Raw genomic sequence first — 13,341 nt, forward strand, 5'->3', positions numbered from 1 at the left:
TTCCTGTGTTTTTCCATCTTCCTTTTTAACTATATAGAGAGGGAAACATGGCTCTAGGGTTGAGAAGTTAAGTAGGTTGAGGACTTGATGGGAGAAGGAAACACTGGGCAAGAGAAGGACACACATCTACCATCAATACAACTTCTATGTTATCTTTCCACCATCTACCATCTTAGGATATCTTTCAGTTGCTGTTCTCCTTTAAAAATTTTTTAATTTATTCATTTATTTTAAATTTATTTACTTATTTTAAGAGAGAGAGAGTATGAGTGAGAGCAGGAAAGGGACAGAGAGAGAGGGAGACAACAGAGCCTGATGTGGGGCTCGATCCCACAAACCTTGAGCTCATGACCTGAGCAAAAATCAAGAGTTGGACACTTAACCAACTGAACCACCCAGGCACTCCTGCTATTGCTCCTTTTACAGCTGCTTTTGATACTCATTTTTATCAGGAGGGCTACCCCCAATGCCCTAGTACAATACTATGTGCAACAAGTTGGTCCAACAAGGCACTCACTCAAAAAGATAAAATTGAACTTCCGTGTGACTTACCTAGGGAAGGCTCTGCTCTTGAAGCATTTCTACAGGTAATAGGTGAAAGGTGTCTGCATATATTTTTGGAACCAAAAATTTGAATATACGGTGTCAAAGCTGTTCTGTTTAGAAAACCTATAAAGACAGTTAGTTGTACATTCTCTGAGATTTTTAATTTCTCTCAGTCTTTACCATATTAGAACCTTGAAGTTACAATCTTCATCTCTACAGTGCTCATCCTAGTGGTTCACTAGGTCCCACTGCCTATCTTTAATCCTGACTGAATCTGCTTCCTTTTCCCCTTCATCGCTCAATTTTGGATTAGGCTCTCATGATCTCTTGCCAGTGCCACACTGGTTTCCATGTTTATCAATTCCCTTCCTTTCAATTCATTCTTTATAGTATCAGCTGAGTTACCTAATTTGAACCTCCTATGCTTAAACTCTTCCAATGATTTCTAGGATAGGTCCAGACTCTTAGCATAGCATGCTAACCTGTCTGTGATGTAATCCCATCTGGATCATCTGGGTTCTTCTGGGCCATTTCTCTTCATACTTTGCCGTAGTATCCCAAACTCTACTCCAATCTGATATCCTCCCATCCCCTTGGAAAAGCATCCTCTCAGGCCTCTACAGGGCCTAATACCTACTCATATTTTAAGACAATGAAGAAAGTTCTCTCAAAAGGAGAAATTATCTCTGACTCAATTAAAGTGGATTAGGTATCTTTGCCATGTACTTCTGTAATACACTGGACTTTCACTCTGCCATAACACTTATAAACTATACTATAATTTTCTCCAAATCATCTATGAGCAACTTGAAGGTGGGGCTGTGTTTTTTATTTTCTACTATGGTACTTGTTACAATTACACATTAGGTGTTCAAAACGTATTTTGGGGCAACTGGGTGGCTCGGTCAGTTAAGCGTCTCACTTCAGCTCAGGTCATGATCTCACGGTTTGTGAGTTCGAGCCCTGCATGGGGCTCTGTGATGACAGCTCAGAGACTGGAGCCTGTGTCTTCCTTTCTCTCTGCCCCTCCCCCACTCATGCTGTCTCTCTCAAAAATAAATAAACATAAAAAAATAAAAAAACAAAAAACAAAATATATTTTGATGCCCTTCTGAAAAAGGAATTTTCTGGTCACAATGGAAACTGCATTTTTTTTGCAGTTTCTCTCATGCCTTCAGTCCAATCACTTTCCTTTCCAATCTATCCTGCATACCTGTCAGTCCCAACTTCTTCAAATTACTGTCAAGGTCCTTCCTTACTAAGAAAATTTGATCTCCTTATTGTCTATGACAGCAAGTCTAGACATCTGGGTCTGGCTTTTAAAAGATGTTTGGAACTACTTCTGCCTAATTCCCAGTCCCTATTCTCCCTTATCTCTGGTCATTTCAAATACTCTGCCTTTATTCTTCCTATTGAAATCCCACCCATCCTTTTAAGACCTTGCTTAGCAATCATTTCCTCACAAAAGTCTTCTTTGGCTCTTCAAACACATATTGAGCATACAGTTTACCACTAATTTGGTGACTTACATGTCATCTTCTTTGGATGTAACTATTTCTTGTGTAGGCCTTCCCTCCACCACAAGATGGTTTAAGTTCCTGGGGGGAAGGAATAAGATCATACTTTTTTGTATCTAGTAACAGTGATTCAATTTCAAAAAAGTGAATATTATAACAATAAAATGAAAGCTGTCCAAATGTAGAATTGAATTTGAAAAACCCTAGAGAATAAAGAGGAAGACTCATCATTAGGATTAAAAAGAAAGATTAATCACTAGCTTAAGTTAGTCACTCGCAGAGGATGTAAACTAGGAAGATGGATCAGATAGGTGTAGGTGTAAATGAAAATAATTTTACTTGTGATAAGTCCTTATTAAAAGTTTCAGTAGGCCATTATTACACATTTTTCTCAAGCCAACGTATTCATATTTTCTCTAAGGACATTTAGTTATCACCCTGAATGTTCTGCAGAGAATTGCAGCAGTGCCTGCAACATTATATTGTAAGGTTGTGCATGCAAATCTATTATCCTTAAAATATTATTTATGGTGACAACAGAACCTCCTAGAGTAGGCTATGCTTCTCCTGAAGCAAAAACTCCCTTGGCATCTACATAAGACGGGGCCAACACTCTTTTGTTCTATTTTTTTGGTAATATTTTAATTAATTAATTAATTAATTCTATTATTTATTTATTTATTTATTTAGAGAAACAGAGAGCATGAACATGGGAGAGTCAGAGAGAGGGAGAGAGAGAATCCCAAGTAGGCTCGGGCCAACACTCTTTTGTTCTATTTTTTTGGTAATATTTTAATTAATTAATTAATTAATTCTATTGTTTATTTATTTATTTATTTAGAGAAACAGAGAGCATGAACATGGGAGAGTCAGAGAGAGGGAGAGAGAGAATCCCAAGTAGGCTCCATGCTGTCAGCACAGAGCCCGACACAGGGCTCAATCCCATAAACCATGAGATCATGACCTGAGCTGAAATCAAGAGTCAGCCACTTAACTGACTGTGCCACCCAGGTGTCCCAATTTTTTAATTTTTTTAAAGTAATCTCTATTTGGGGCTTGTACTCACCTCCCAAGACCAAGGCTCACATGGCTCTACTGAGCCAACCACACGCCCAAATCTAGCACTCTTTTAAAACATGCTTGTCCCTGTTCCGGACACTTAGCTAATACACTGGATTCACCTAGAATCAAAAACAATGTGTTGCCTTCAAAAACTCATATTGCATTTTAACAAGGACTTATAAAAATTCAAGGATCTGAGAAGATTATTTGATGATGTTTAGCACAAACACAATGTTAGGCCAATAGAGATGTTTTGGTACCTGCTAGGTTTTCAGTAACTGAAAATTGCTTCATGTATGTCCCAGGCTATTCTATTTAACCACTGGGCCATTTTCACTTCTATTTTTGAATTCTCTTGGCAAAATCAGAGGTTGAAAACTGTGTTTCAAAGCAAAATGCAAAATACATTAGAATCTCAAACCAGTTCTGTGGCTTTGGACAATATATTTAACTTCTTTAGCAACAGCTTTTTAAAAATGGAGACAATATGTATTTTGTAGGATTACTATGAGAATTGTCAACCTATGTAGAAAAACTACCACTGTGCCTGGCAAATAGAAAGTATGCAACTATTATTCTAACGTTAGATAATTGTTTATGTTATCATGCTGAGTAATGACAGTCATATTAGGACATTTACTACTCTGGTACAAAACACCTAAAATATCACACTAATAGTCATAATTTCTGGTGACCTCATAAAAATCAAAAGATACAATTATTGTTGTCATTAATATGATCTTTAATAAATGGAATAATGCACCATTTTACAGCAAGCCTTTTTTAAACCTAAAGAACTGTCTTAAAATCTCCTTCTCCAATGTCTCTGTAGCAATACAATCTTTTTATTTAGGTTTATATATATCAAAGCATTTACTTACAATTATTCATAAAAAACTCTTTAGTGGCTTAATGTCAGCTTTCATAGTGGCATCCATAGATAATACAAAAGAAAAGTGATTTGCTTTATTTCATACTCACACTGATCCATCAAACACAACTTATACAGCATAGCAAGGTCTCAGACGGCTTTTACAAAAGCAAAATAACTGAAAGTAATTTTTCATAAATTCATATGATATTCTATCTGTAATGTAAGAGCAAAACACACCAACAAAAGATACCCGTTAACAAGAAAGAGGGTTCTGAGGAATTGCCAATATTTTTTAGCCTTTCTTATTCCAGAAAAGCATCCTCAGAAATGAATACTCTGTAGCTTATGTTTCTCCTGTCCATTCAGAAAAAGCATGGCAGCTACACATCTCCATGTTTCAGCTACTACAACACCCTAAGAGTTAGTGTACTTTACAATTATCCACTTATCTTTATTTGAAAAATTATCAACAGAAAATTAAGGATGATTCCAGCTTATACACTTATACAATATAATTTCCATGGAAACATGACAACAAGGCATACAAAAACTTTAAATAAATAAATGTGACGAGAAAAAGAAAAGCCACAGAAGCCAAGCAATTCAATTTTAACTGGAACCTATCTTTGAATTGCATCTTTTAGTAACTTAGTTTTATTATTAAGCTTCTTTAAAAATGTTTCCCTATCATACACAAGAGAATTGGTAATACGGTGGAGAGCCTGAGACAAGAGACTGGTTACAAATAACTTCACTGCTAGGATTTTAAGTATCCAAACTTTGGGAGCTTGAACATTTGTTTCTGACAAAGTGATAAATAGCTTACCATAGGTTACCTTCTTAAAACCATCCAAACTATTACTAAAACTATAAACTCATTATTTCACTTTTAGAAGACAGTTTTATAATGTTAAATTACCTCAAGAAAATTTTATCTCAGAGGAACTATTTTACTAAGTTCTCCCATTAAAAAACAAAGCAAAATTAAATGATTTGTCCCATCATGTATAACCATTTGCCCAAAGAAGAGAAATGGTCTTAAGATGGTGTTTCAACTCTAAGGCCTAAATATGCTGCAACATGTAGCCAATTAGTTGAGTCATTTCCCTCTATTCAGTAATTATAGAACGGGGCAAGTTTTTATGATTAATGAAATCTGATGTTATGTCTATTAAAATTAAGTCAAATCATAAGATGAAACATTAAAGGAACTGTGTGTGCAACAAACACTTTAAATATTCAACTGGACTAATTGCTTGTTTGCTACCAATTAAAGTTTCTCATGTGCAAAGGGATGAAAAGGGCCCTGAGTTTTTAAGTAATGTTAGGTCTACAGTGTGCGTCTAAAACATGAAGATGTTTCTGAAATCTAAAAGTACAAATAAAATGAAAAAAAAATCTATATGTTGCCTTTTGAAACATTTTTAAGAAGTTGTTTAAAATCCAGTAATTTGCTTAAAAATTCAATGATGAACTGGACGCCCTAGTGATATGATTTATGTCTAAAGATTCCTTCTCTCTTACCCAAATGTTAGAATCTGGGTTGCAAATTAAGTTTAAAAATGAATGTCACTACAATCAGTAGTAGCATTATGAACATCATACTAATAATAACAGAATTGAAATTTTTAAGATCTGATAAGATTTGGGGCACAATTTTAATATACAGCATAAAATCTGAATTATTTTCAAATGTATCAGTCATGAAATAAAATCCTAAATTTTGCTTTATATGCACAAACACTCAATTTTAGCCAGCCACTTAAAAGTTAAATGAAAATTGTTATAGTCCAGTTTATGTTGCAAAATAATAAGTATTTCAAAAGTGGTCTGCAGAAATGTTCATGGATAATACCTAATTATTATAAGGTTTGTTTTTGGAAGTTAATCTTGCATTTTGTGTTTAATATTTGATACAAAGAAATATGTAAAATGTTGTGGCTCAATCATAATGCTAAGCTTGCTGCAATATAGGTTAAAATTCTTAATGGCAAAATTACATACAATTCTGTATGCATGGCTTTTTAGTTGTAACTAATGAGAATATAAAACTGTAAAACTCCACAATAGAAAATGTTAGATAATATAAACTTAAGTACTGATTTTCTGACAATCTGATGGTTGGATCCATTGTCAAACGGTACATCCTAATTCTTAATTCTATTCTACTGAACTATTACTTAACTGAAGTAATGAATTTGAATAGAACATAAAATATAATTTTAGGTGTTCTTAAGCATAAATAGTTCTAAAAATAGGGCTGAGAAGAAAATACTAAGGGAGCCAAAGTAATTTTGTCTGAAGAACTGGCTTAGATGTTGAGAAGCCTGAAGCATACTGAAGAATAACAATAGTAGAGAAGATAACAACTCACTCTCTTTTTTTTACTGCTGGAGAAGAGAAATGCTTTTAAAACAAAACAGGAGGGAAGCAGAATAGACATGAAGAAAATTTTCCTGATACAGAAGATTGCAAATCAGATAACCAAGAGACAGAGTAAGTCAGAAAGAGGTGATTGAACGAAAGTAATGGGTAGGTGCACCAGAGCACCCTGAGATTTCCTCTTTTCTTCTATGTTAGTTTAATCTGAGAAGCTATAGAAAAGCCTTATTTTGATAACATTTGTGTAACTAGCTCAAACAGTGATTTGCCAGACTTACTAAATCAAAGAATATATTTAAGAGTAGATCAGGTAGTTTTGGCTAAAGTTTGCATCGTTCAGAATCTACAAATTAAAATGCAATTTTATCTGCTGAAGAGCAAACTGACAGCAAAAGGTATATTTAGAAACATCTCGGTCTGAAAAAAAAAAACTCCTGGGGTGTATGTGGGAGTGTGACACAATTTCTGGAATAACAGGTCTAGATAATCAACTTACATGTGTACAGATTCTAACAAGTTAGCTTGGAAGTTAAAGTAACAGAGAAAGCAATCCGTGAATAGTTACACAATCACCTGCACATAACTGGTCGTTAAGTTCAACATAAATTTATAAAAGGTTGTATAGAAATACAATGTAATCTCAAGTTCTAGGAGCTAACTACCTCCAATAAAATATTCATTTCCATAAATATAAAAAAAGAAACAAAAAATGTATTGACGTATTTTTCCATAGCAAATGAGTATGAAGAGAGGTTTATAGAGAATGTAAATTCAGTAAATAACTGCAGTCTACCAGGTATTCCATTTGGCTTTAGATACCAAACTTGAAAATATTTTAAATAAAAATACATGTCAAATTTTGTGACAATTCCCACTGAAACACATAACTGCTTGTGTGTTCTTACCTTTCTTTAGTTATTTTCACATTCAGAACCAATGTATATTTTCTGGAATAAGTGTGTACATATAAGGAAGTTATTGAAACTCCTTCATAAGAAAGATACTGTCCTTGTATCCTTCCTACATCCTCCTCAATTAGTTTTCTGGATTAATAAAATTTTCACTATAAGCAGAAATTTTCAAGATGAAGTCAAATGATTGATAACACTTAAAGTCCACGTTAAATTAATTCCTTCAAATCAAGTATGGAATCAATTTAGGGGAAAGTCTCTGTTCCTACAAGCCACCTTCACTTTTCCCTTAAAATTTGCTTTACCTTTATTTCTGCAATGTAAGAATATTAGGAGTGAAGAAAAGTGAAACAATTTTAAGAATCATGATGGCAGATGTGGGATTGAATTTTATCTTGAATTAATAATTATTTCTCAAGCAATAGTCAGTATAGACATGTCTACATGTTTTATGTTTGCCTAACTTCTAAAGGCATTAAGGTATCTGGTTTGGCTTATATACAAGCCACAACTGTATTGGAGTGTTGTAACTGAATTTCTTACAAAATGTCAGTATATTACACATCCTTCCATACAGTGTGTAGGCAGTGTGGTGTGGATGAAAGAGATGTGGAGAGGTAAACCCCAGGTTAAAATCCAGCTTTCTCTATTACTAGGATGTGGAACTTGGGCAAATTACTTAGCTTCTCTTAGTTTCAGTTTTCTCAATCTGTAAAGTGGGAATATTAACTATAATCCTCAAATTGTTGCTATGAAGATTACAAGAGATTGTGTATATATACCCCAGCATTCAGTATATAATAAATTGTATTATTTAATTCCTGTGCCTTCACATAACATTTTGCACTGATAATGTTTTCCCAACCAAATTATGAATTTAAAAAGGGGGAACAATGTTAGGATTCATAATTAAATCATTTTTGTTTAAACACAATTCAAATCAAGTTCTTTCAATGACTTAGTTCTGATACACAATTAGGATAGTTAAGGGATTAATATTAGGCTTTGGTTATCAATTACAAAGCTTTTGAGGTTGTAAAATCAGCAAAATGAATTTTAATATTTATTCATTAAATATTTTATTTCATTCAATATTTTATTCAAAAGCACCCAAATGCTTTTCTACATGCAAAATTTTGTGACAGCAGTTAAATATTAGCTTCAAGAAACATTTATTATTAGATGAATAAAGTTACCAAGTATTTTAAGTAATTTTGCCTGCTTGTAGATTACAGATTCTGAATCAGTCTGATATACGATTTAATTTAAAATTTATTAAAATGATCTACTTTCTACTTCTATTTTTTTCAGAGTCTACTAAAAAAACTAGGGAAAGAAAATTATTTGTTTTAAATATGCTTGCATGAAATGGGAAACTTATAAGGATTCTTCTAATTTGGTATATAAATTTTTGAAAGCATTTTATTAGTCAACATCAAAAAAAAATGCTAGAAAAATTAAAACCAACTAGACTAAACACAAAGTAGAATGTAAGATAACTCTTCTTCTGTCAGGAAAAGATGATCAGGTCTAACTGATGTTAGACCTCCAATGGTTATTTATCCTCAATGCTTTCAATTGGAGAAGGAATATCATTTATTTTGACTCAAAGATATCCTACAAATGTTTGAAAATAATATTCTGAAATGCAGTTCAAAGACATTTAAAGGCAAGAGAACTAAGTGAAAATTTGGTGGGAAAGATATAATTTGTTTCACAGATAGAAGAATAACTGTATCAGAAGACTGAAAAATATGTTAAAGATCTGAATCAACAGAAGGGCCAATAAAACATAAAAGGTGGAAGTCCTAGGCACTAGAAAAATAGAATAAATGTTAAGTGATGTAACATCTAACTCATAGGATCATAGCAGATGGCAAAAAAAAAAAAAAAAAGGTGGCTTATATAGTAAGTCATAAATATTTTGGACAGAAAATTGGGAAATTTAGGTTGTCTTTAGCTAAATGAAGATAGAAGAATATGAGTGAGAAAATATTGTTCAAGAGATAAAAACCTAAAAGCAAGAATATGGGGATTTGTGTTTTCCTCTTAGCTTTTTAACCTCCCATAGAAATCTTAGATCTTAAATAATGTCTATATAGAGAATTTGGAAAAATTAAGTGAGATCATCACTGTTTGCAAATTGATAGAAAATAATCTGTGCTTATAAAAAAAAAGTCCCTTATTTGACATAAAGTGCTTTATTTAAAAAAAAAAAAACATGCTGAGGTGTTGTTTAGAGATAGTTATCAGTATTGAAAGAAGCAAAGGAAGCTTTTAAAAAGACAATATGATTTGAAGGATATATAACATGTTATCACTAAAAGGTATATTCTATTATAATGTAAATAATAAATGCTTCTCACATATCAAAGATCATATGAAAAACTGGCAAAAAGAGAAATTATGAAAATAGGATTAGTGAGGAAACAGTTATGAAAAAAGAGGTAAGCCTCAGTCTGCTCAAAAATGATAGGTTTGGCAGCAATCCTTCCTTCCACAGGGATGTGGCATGCCAGATGAATGATTTTTCCACACAGTGTTTTAGGTCATGGGAAGAGGACTCATTTTCAGATAAAGTCACCAGGCTTTGCTTAGGAAGGGAATAAAAAGATATTACCAGTTCAAAACTACAAATTATTTTTGAAGTTATTTTAAATGGGAAATGTAATTTTATTTGAGTGAAAGACGGCCTATTCAGAGAATGAAGGCTATAGCATTATGTAGTCTTAACCATCTACCTACTTAAAAATTCCATATAAGTATAGCTCTATAAGTTTTCTGATAAAAATGTGTTTCTTAAATAAATGAATATGGAACATGAACATACATACAAAAAATAAAATAAAATGAAAAAAGGCTAATATTTGACTTTGTCTACTTTGTTCTATGCTCTCTTATGAACTTCCAAAAACCAGAACCAAATACGTTTGTTAAAATGCCTGGAAAGAAACATTTAGGACTTGGAAGGTTAAAATAAATGGCATTTCAAATTAGGTTTTGGTAGTTCCTTCTCTAGAGCCCTTTGAGACAATGTTTCTGCATTCTCCATTAGGAGAGAGAAAGCAAGAAATCAGGTAGCTGCTTTCTCTTGTGCAAAATTCACTGTCATAGAACTGACCTGCCAAAAGTATGGGGGGTGGGGCAGAAAAATGTACTCATGGAAGAATGTGTGCTCTGTTAGGAAGAGAACTTATAAGAAAGCTTATTTGTGGACTATAGACTATTGCACGTTCAAACAAAACACAAGAGAAAAGAATGTCCAACAGATAATATGTTCACAACAGTTCAACATATAAACTAGCTTGGGCCCAGAAATAAAACATGGATACCAGACACCACTGCAGTCAAACCTGTCTTAATTTGCTTCTGTTTTAATGACCTTTAGAAACTGGTCCAAACTGATTATCAGCAATACATTGTTTTTGCTTTTTTTCTTAAAAAAATATTTTGAGACCACTTTTGATACACACACATATAATTCTGTGGTCATAACAGACAAATATAACTTTAAGGAGACTACACAAAAGTGCAAAACTTAAAAAAAACAAAATTAAAAAATATGGAAGCATAAGCTAAATTTTTCTGCATAGCTGAAATCTATTTAAAGCAAGTCCTGTTGCAGGGGTGGGAGGGGATACTGACAGGAAGATAAAGCAGTTTTAATGTCTTCTGCACATTTAAATGATGCAAAAAATAATTTCACTCCATAGGCTTGAAAATATTTCACAGACAGTTCATTCCTATATCTTTAGACACCATGGTAGTAGCAGTGCCTCCTTCTGCAAGGTAAACTGCGGTGCTGGATTTGGAATGAACTGCCCTGTCACTGCCATTGTTGTTGACCTCACAGTCCAGAGGTTCAGTGGAGATGACCCAGGTGGAGGGGCGCCACCGCTTAAGAGAATAGGGAGTTTTCACACGTTTCTTGATCTTTTCACCAGATCCTGATTTGCCATCTTGTGTTGATTCACCTACTGGAAATAAAGGTACAGAAAAATAAACTATATATAAAGAAACTATTAAATAATAAAAACTTAGGGTTGTAACTTAAGAACAGAATAGACTAATTATCTACAGGAGATTTTAATAGATATTACTTGAAATTCATGATGCCAGGTAATTATTCTCTAGGCAAAACTTAACCAACTTATTTTGAGACTCTTCAAGTCCAATGTTTTTATAACTGGTTGAATTATTATATAAGGACAAGCAAAAACAGAGGAGGAAATGAAAACTTCTCAGCTGTATTCTCAAATCCTTTGGTTATTGGTAGTGATCCTAACTTGGCAAATGCATTTAATCACTCTACTTAATGTTCAAAGCAGATCAAACTTTATTTTTAATTTTTAATTTTTTGAGAGAGAGCGAGAATATGTGTGAGTGAGCGGGGGATGGGCAGAGAGAGAAAGAGACAGAATCCTAAGGAGGTTCTAAGGGCAGAGCCCCACGTGGGGCTCCAACCCACGAACTGTGAGATCATGACCTGAGCCAAAATCAAGAGTCAAACACTTAACAGACTGAGCCACCCCAAAAAAGATCAAATTTTAAAGGCACCTGGCATATAATATTTTCAGAAGAATGACACAAATACTATAATACAAATTTTCTAGTAATTCCCCCTTCCCACACTGACAAGACATTTTATTGATATGAAGCCCTGCCACAGGGTGTGTCAAATGATCTATGATACAAGCCACTCAAGCAAAGGGCTAGATTCTACTGATTTTTTTTTAATGTTGTTTTAATGTTTATTATTTATTCTTGAGAAAGAGAGAGCATGAGTGGGAGAGGGGCAGAGACAGAGGGAGACATAGAATCTGAAGCAGGCTCCAGGCTCTGAGCTGTCAGCACAGAGCCCAATGCAGGGCTTGAACTCGTGAACCACGAGACATGACCTTAGCTGAAGTGGGATGCTCAACCGACTGAGCTACCCAGGCACCCCTTTACTGATTAATTTTTTAAGTAAGCTCTATGCCCGGCATGAGGCTTGAACTCATGACCCTAAAATCAAGTTGCATGTTCCACTGACTGAGTCAGCCAGGTGCCCCTCTACTGATTAATTTTTTTTTAATTTTTTTAATGTTTTATTTATTTTTGAGACAGAGACAGAGTGTGAGCGGGGGAGGGGCAGAGAGAGAGGGAGTCACAGAATGTGAAGCTGGCTCCAGGCTCCAAGCTATCAGCACAGAGCCCGATGCAGGGCTCGAACTCATGAACCGTGAAATCATGACCTGAGCCGAAGTCGGACGCTTAACCGACGGAGCCACCCAGGCGCCCCACTACTGATTAATTTTTGAGACCTAAATCCCTTCAGTCCATTTTGTAGTCCTTGGCAACAACCATATAATATGACTTTGAGTTTTTTAATAAAGTGCCGTCAGTCTAAAACATAAATTGTTTTGTATAATGATGACTATTAAAGATTTTGGTGAGCTCTCCTGTCTTGTGTTATAACCTCTTTATAGCCAGAAACCAAGTATCAAGTTATTTGTTTAGATTTCTAGGGGACCCAACGACACAATGCTATAGGCATGTAGGAGGCTCAACATGTAACTCTTGAAAAAGATGACACTAAAAAAACACACAAAAAAAAACAAAAAACAAGAACAAGTTTGTTTTTTTTTATAGTGACTTTTTCTGAATTTTCTCTGGACTTCTCAGATTTATTAAGTTTAGTCTGATAAAATCTACATGTGTCTAAAACAGATGTTAATATACTCAACAAACTGTTTCAAAAGTTCTACTGGCATCATTCTACCTGGAGCTTTTTTTTTTTTTTTTAATGTTTATTTATTTTTGAGAGAGAGAGAGAGAGAAACAGAGCATAAGCAGGGGAGGGGAAGAGAGAGAGGGAGACAAAGGATCTGAAGCAGGCTCTGTGCTGACAGCAGACAGCCTGATGCTGATGCAGGGCTCAAACTCACAAACTGTGAGATTATGACCTGAGCCGAAGTCAGACATTTAACTGACTGAGCCACCCAGGTGCCTGTTACCTGAAGCTTCTAAACTTGTATTTACTTAATCTCAACCATTCACCACAAGTATG

At 34.3% G+C, this 13,341-nt stretch overlaps 1 protein-coding gene across 1 annotated transcript in view; it reads right to left on the bottom strand.

Annotated features, from left to right (window-relative positions):
• Positions 1-3,846: 3,846 nt before the first annotated feature.
• BMPR2 (bone morphogenetic protein receptor type 2) overlaps positions 3,847-13,341 on the bottom strand; it is a 202,699-nt gene continuing 193,204 nt past the window's right edge. The window contains exon 13 of the mRNA XM_047085535.1: positions 3,847-11,269. Within this exon, the coding sequence (XP_046941491.1) occupies positions 11,019-11,269 (251 nt within the window). The 3' untranslated portion in view covers positions 3,847-11,018. The remainder of the gene's footprint in view (positions 11,270-13,341) is intronic.

This window comes from Lynx rufus, unplaced genomic scaffold (genome assembly GCF_022079265.1).
Source record: "Lynx rufus isolate CCGP_SWC_20201006 ecotype Redwood Valley unplaced genomic scaffold, mLynRuf1.p SCAF_2, whole genome shotgun sequence".
Classification (NCBI taxonomy): Eukaryota; Metazoa; Chordata; class Mammalia; order Carnivora; family Felidae; genus Lynx; species Lynx rufus.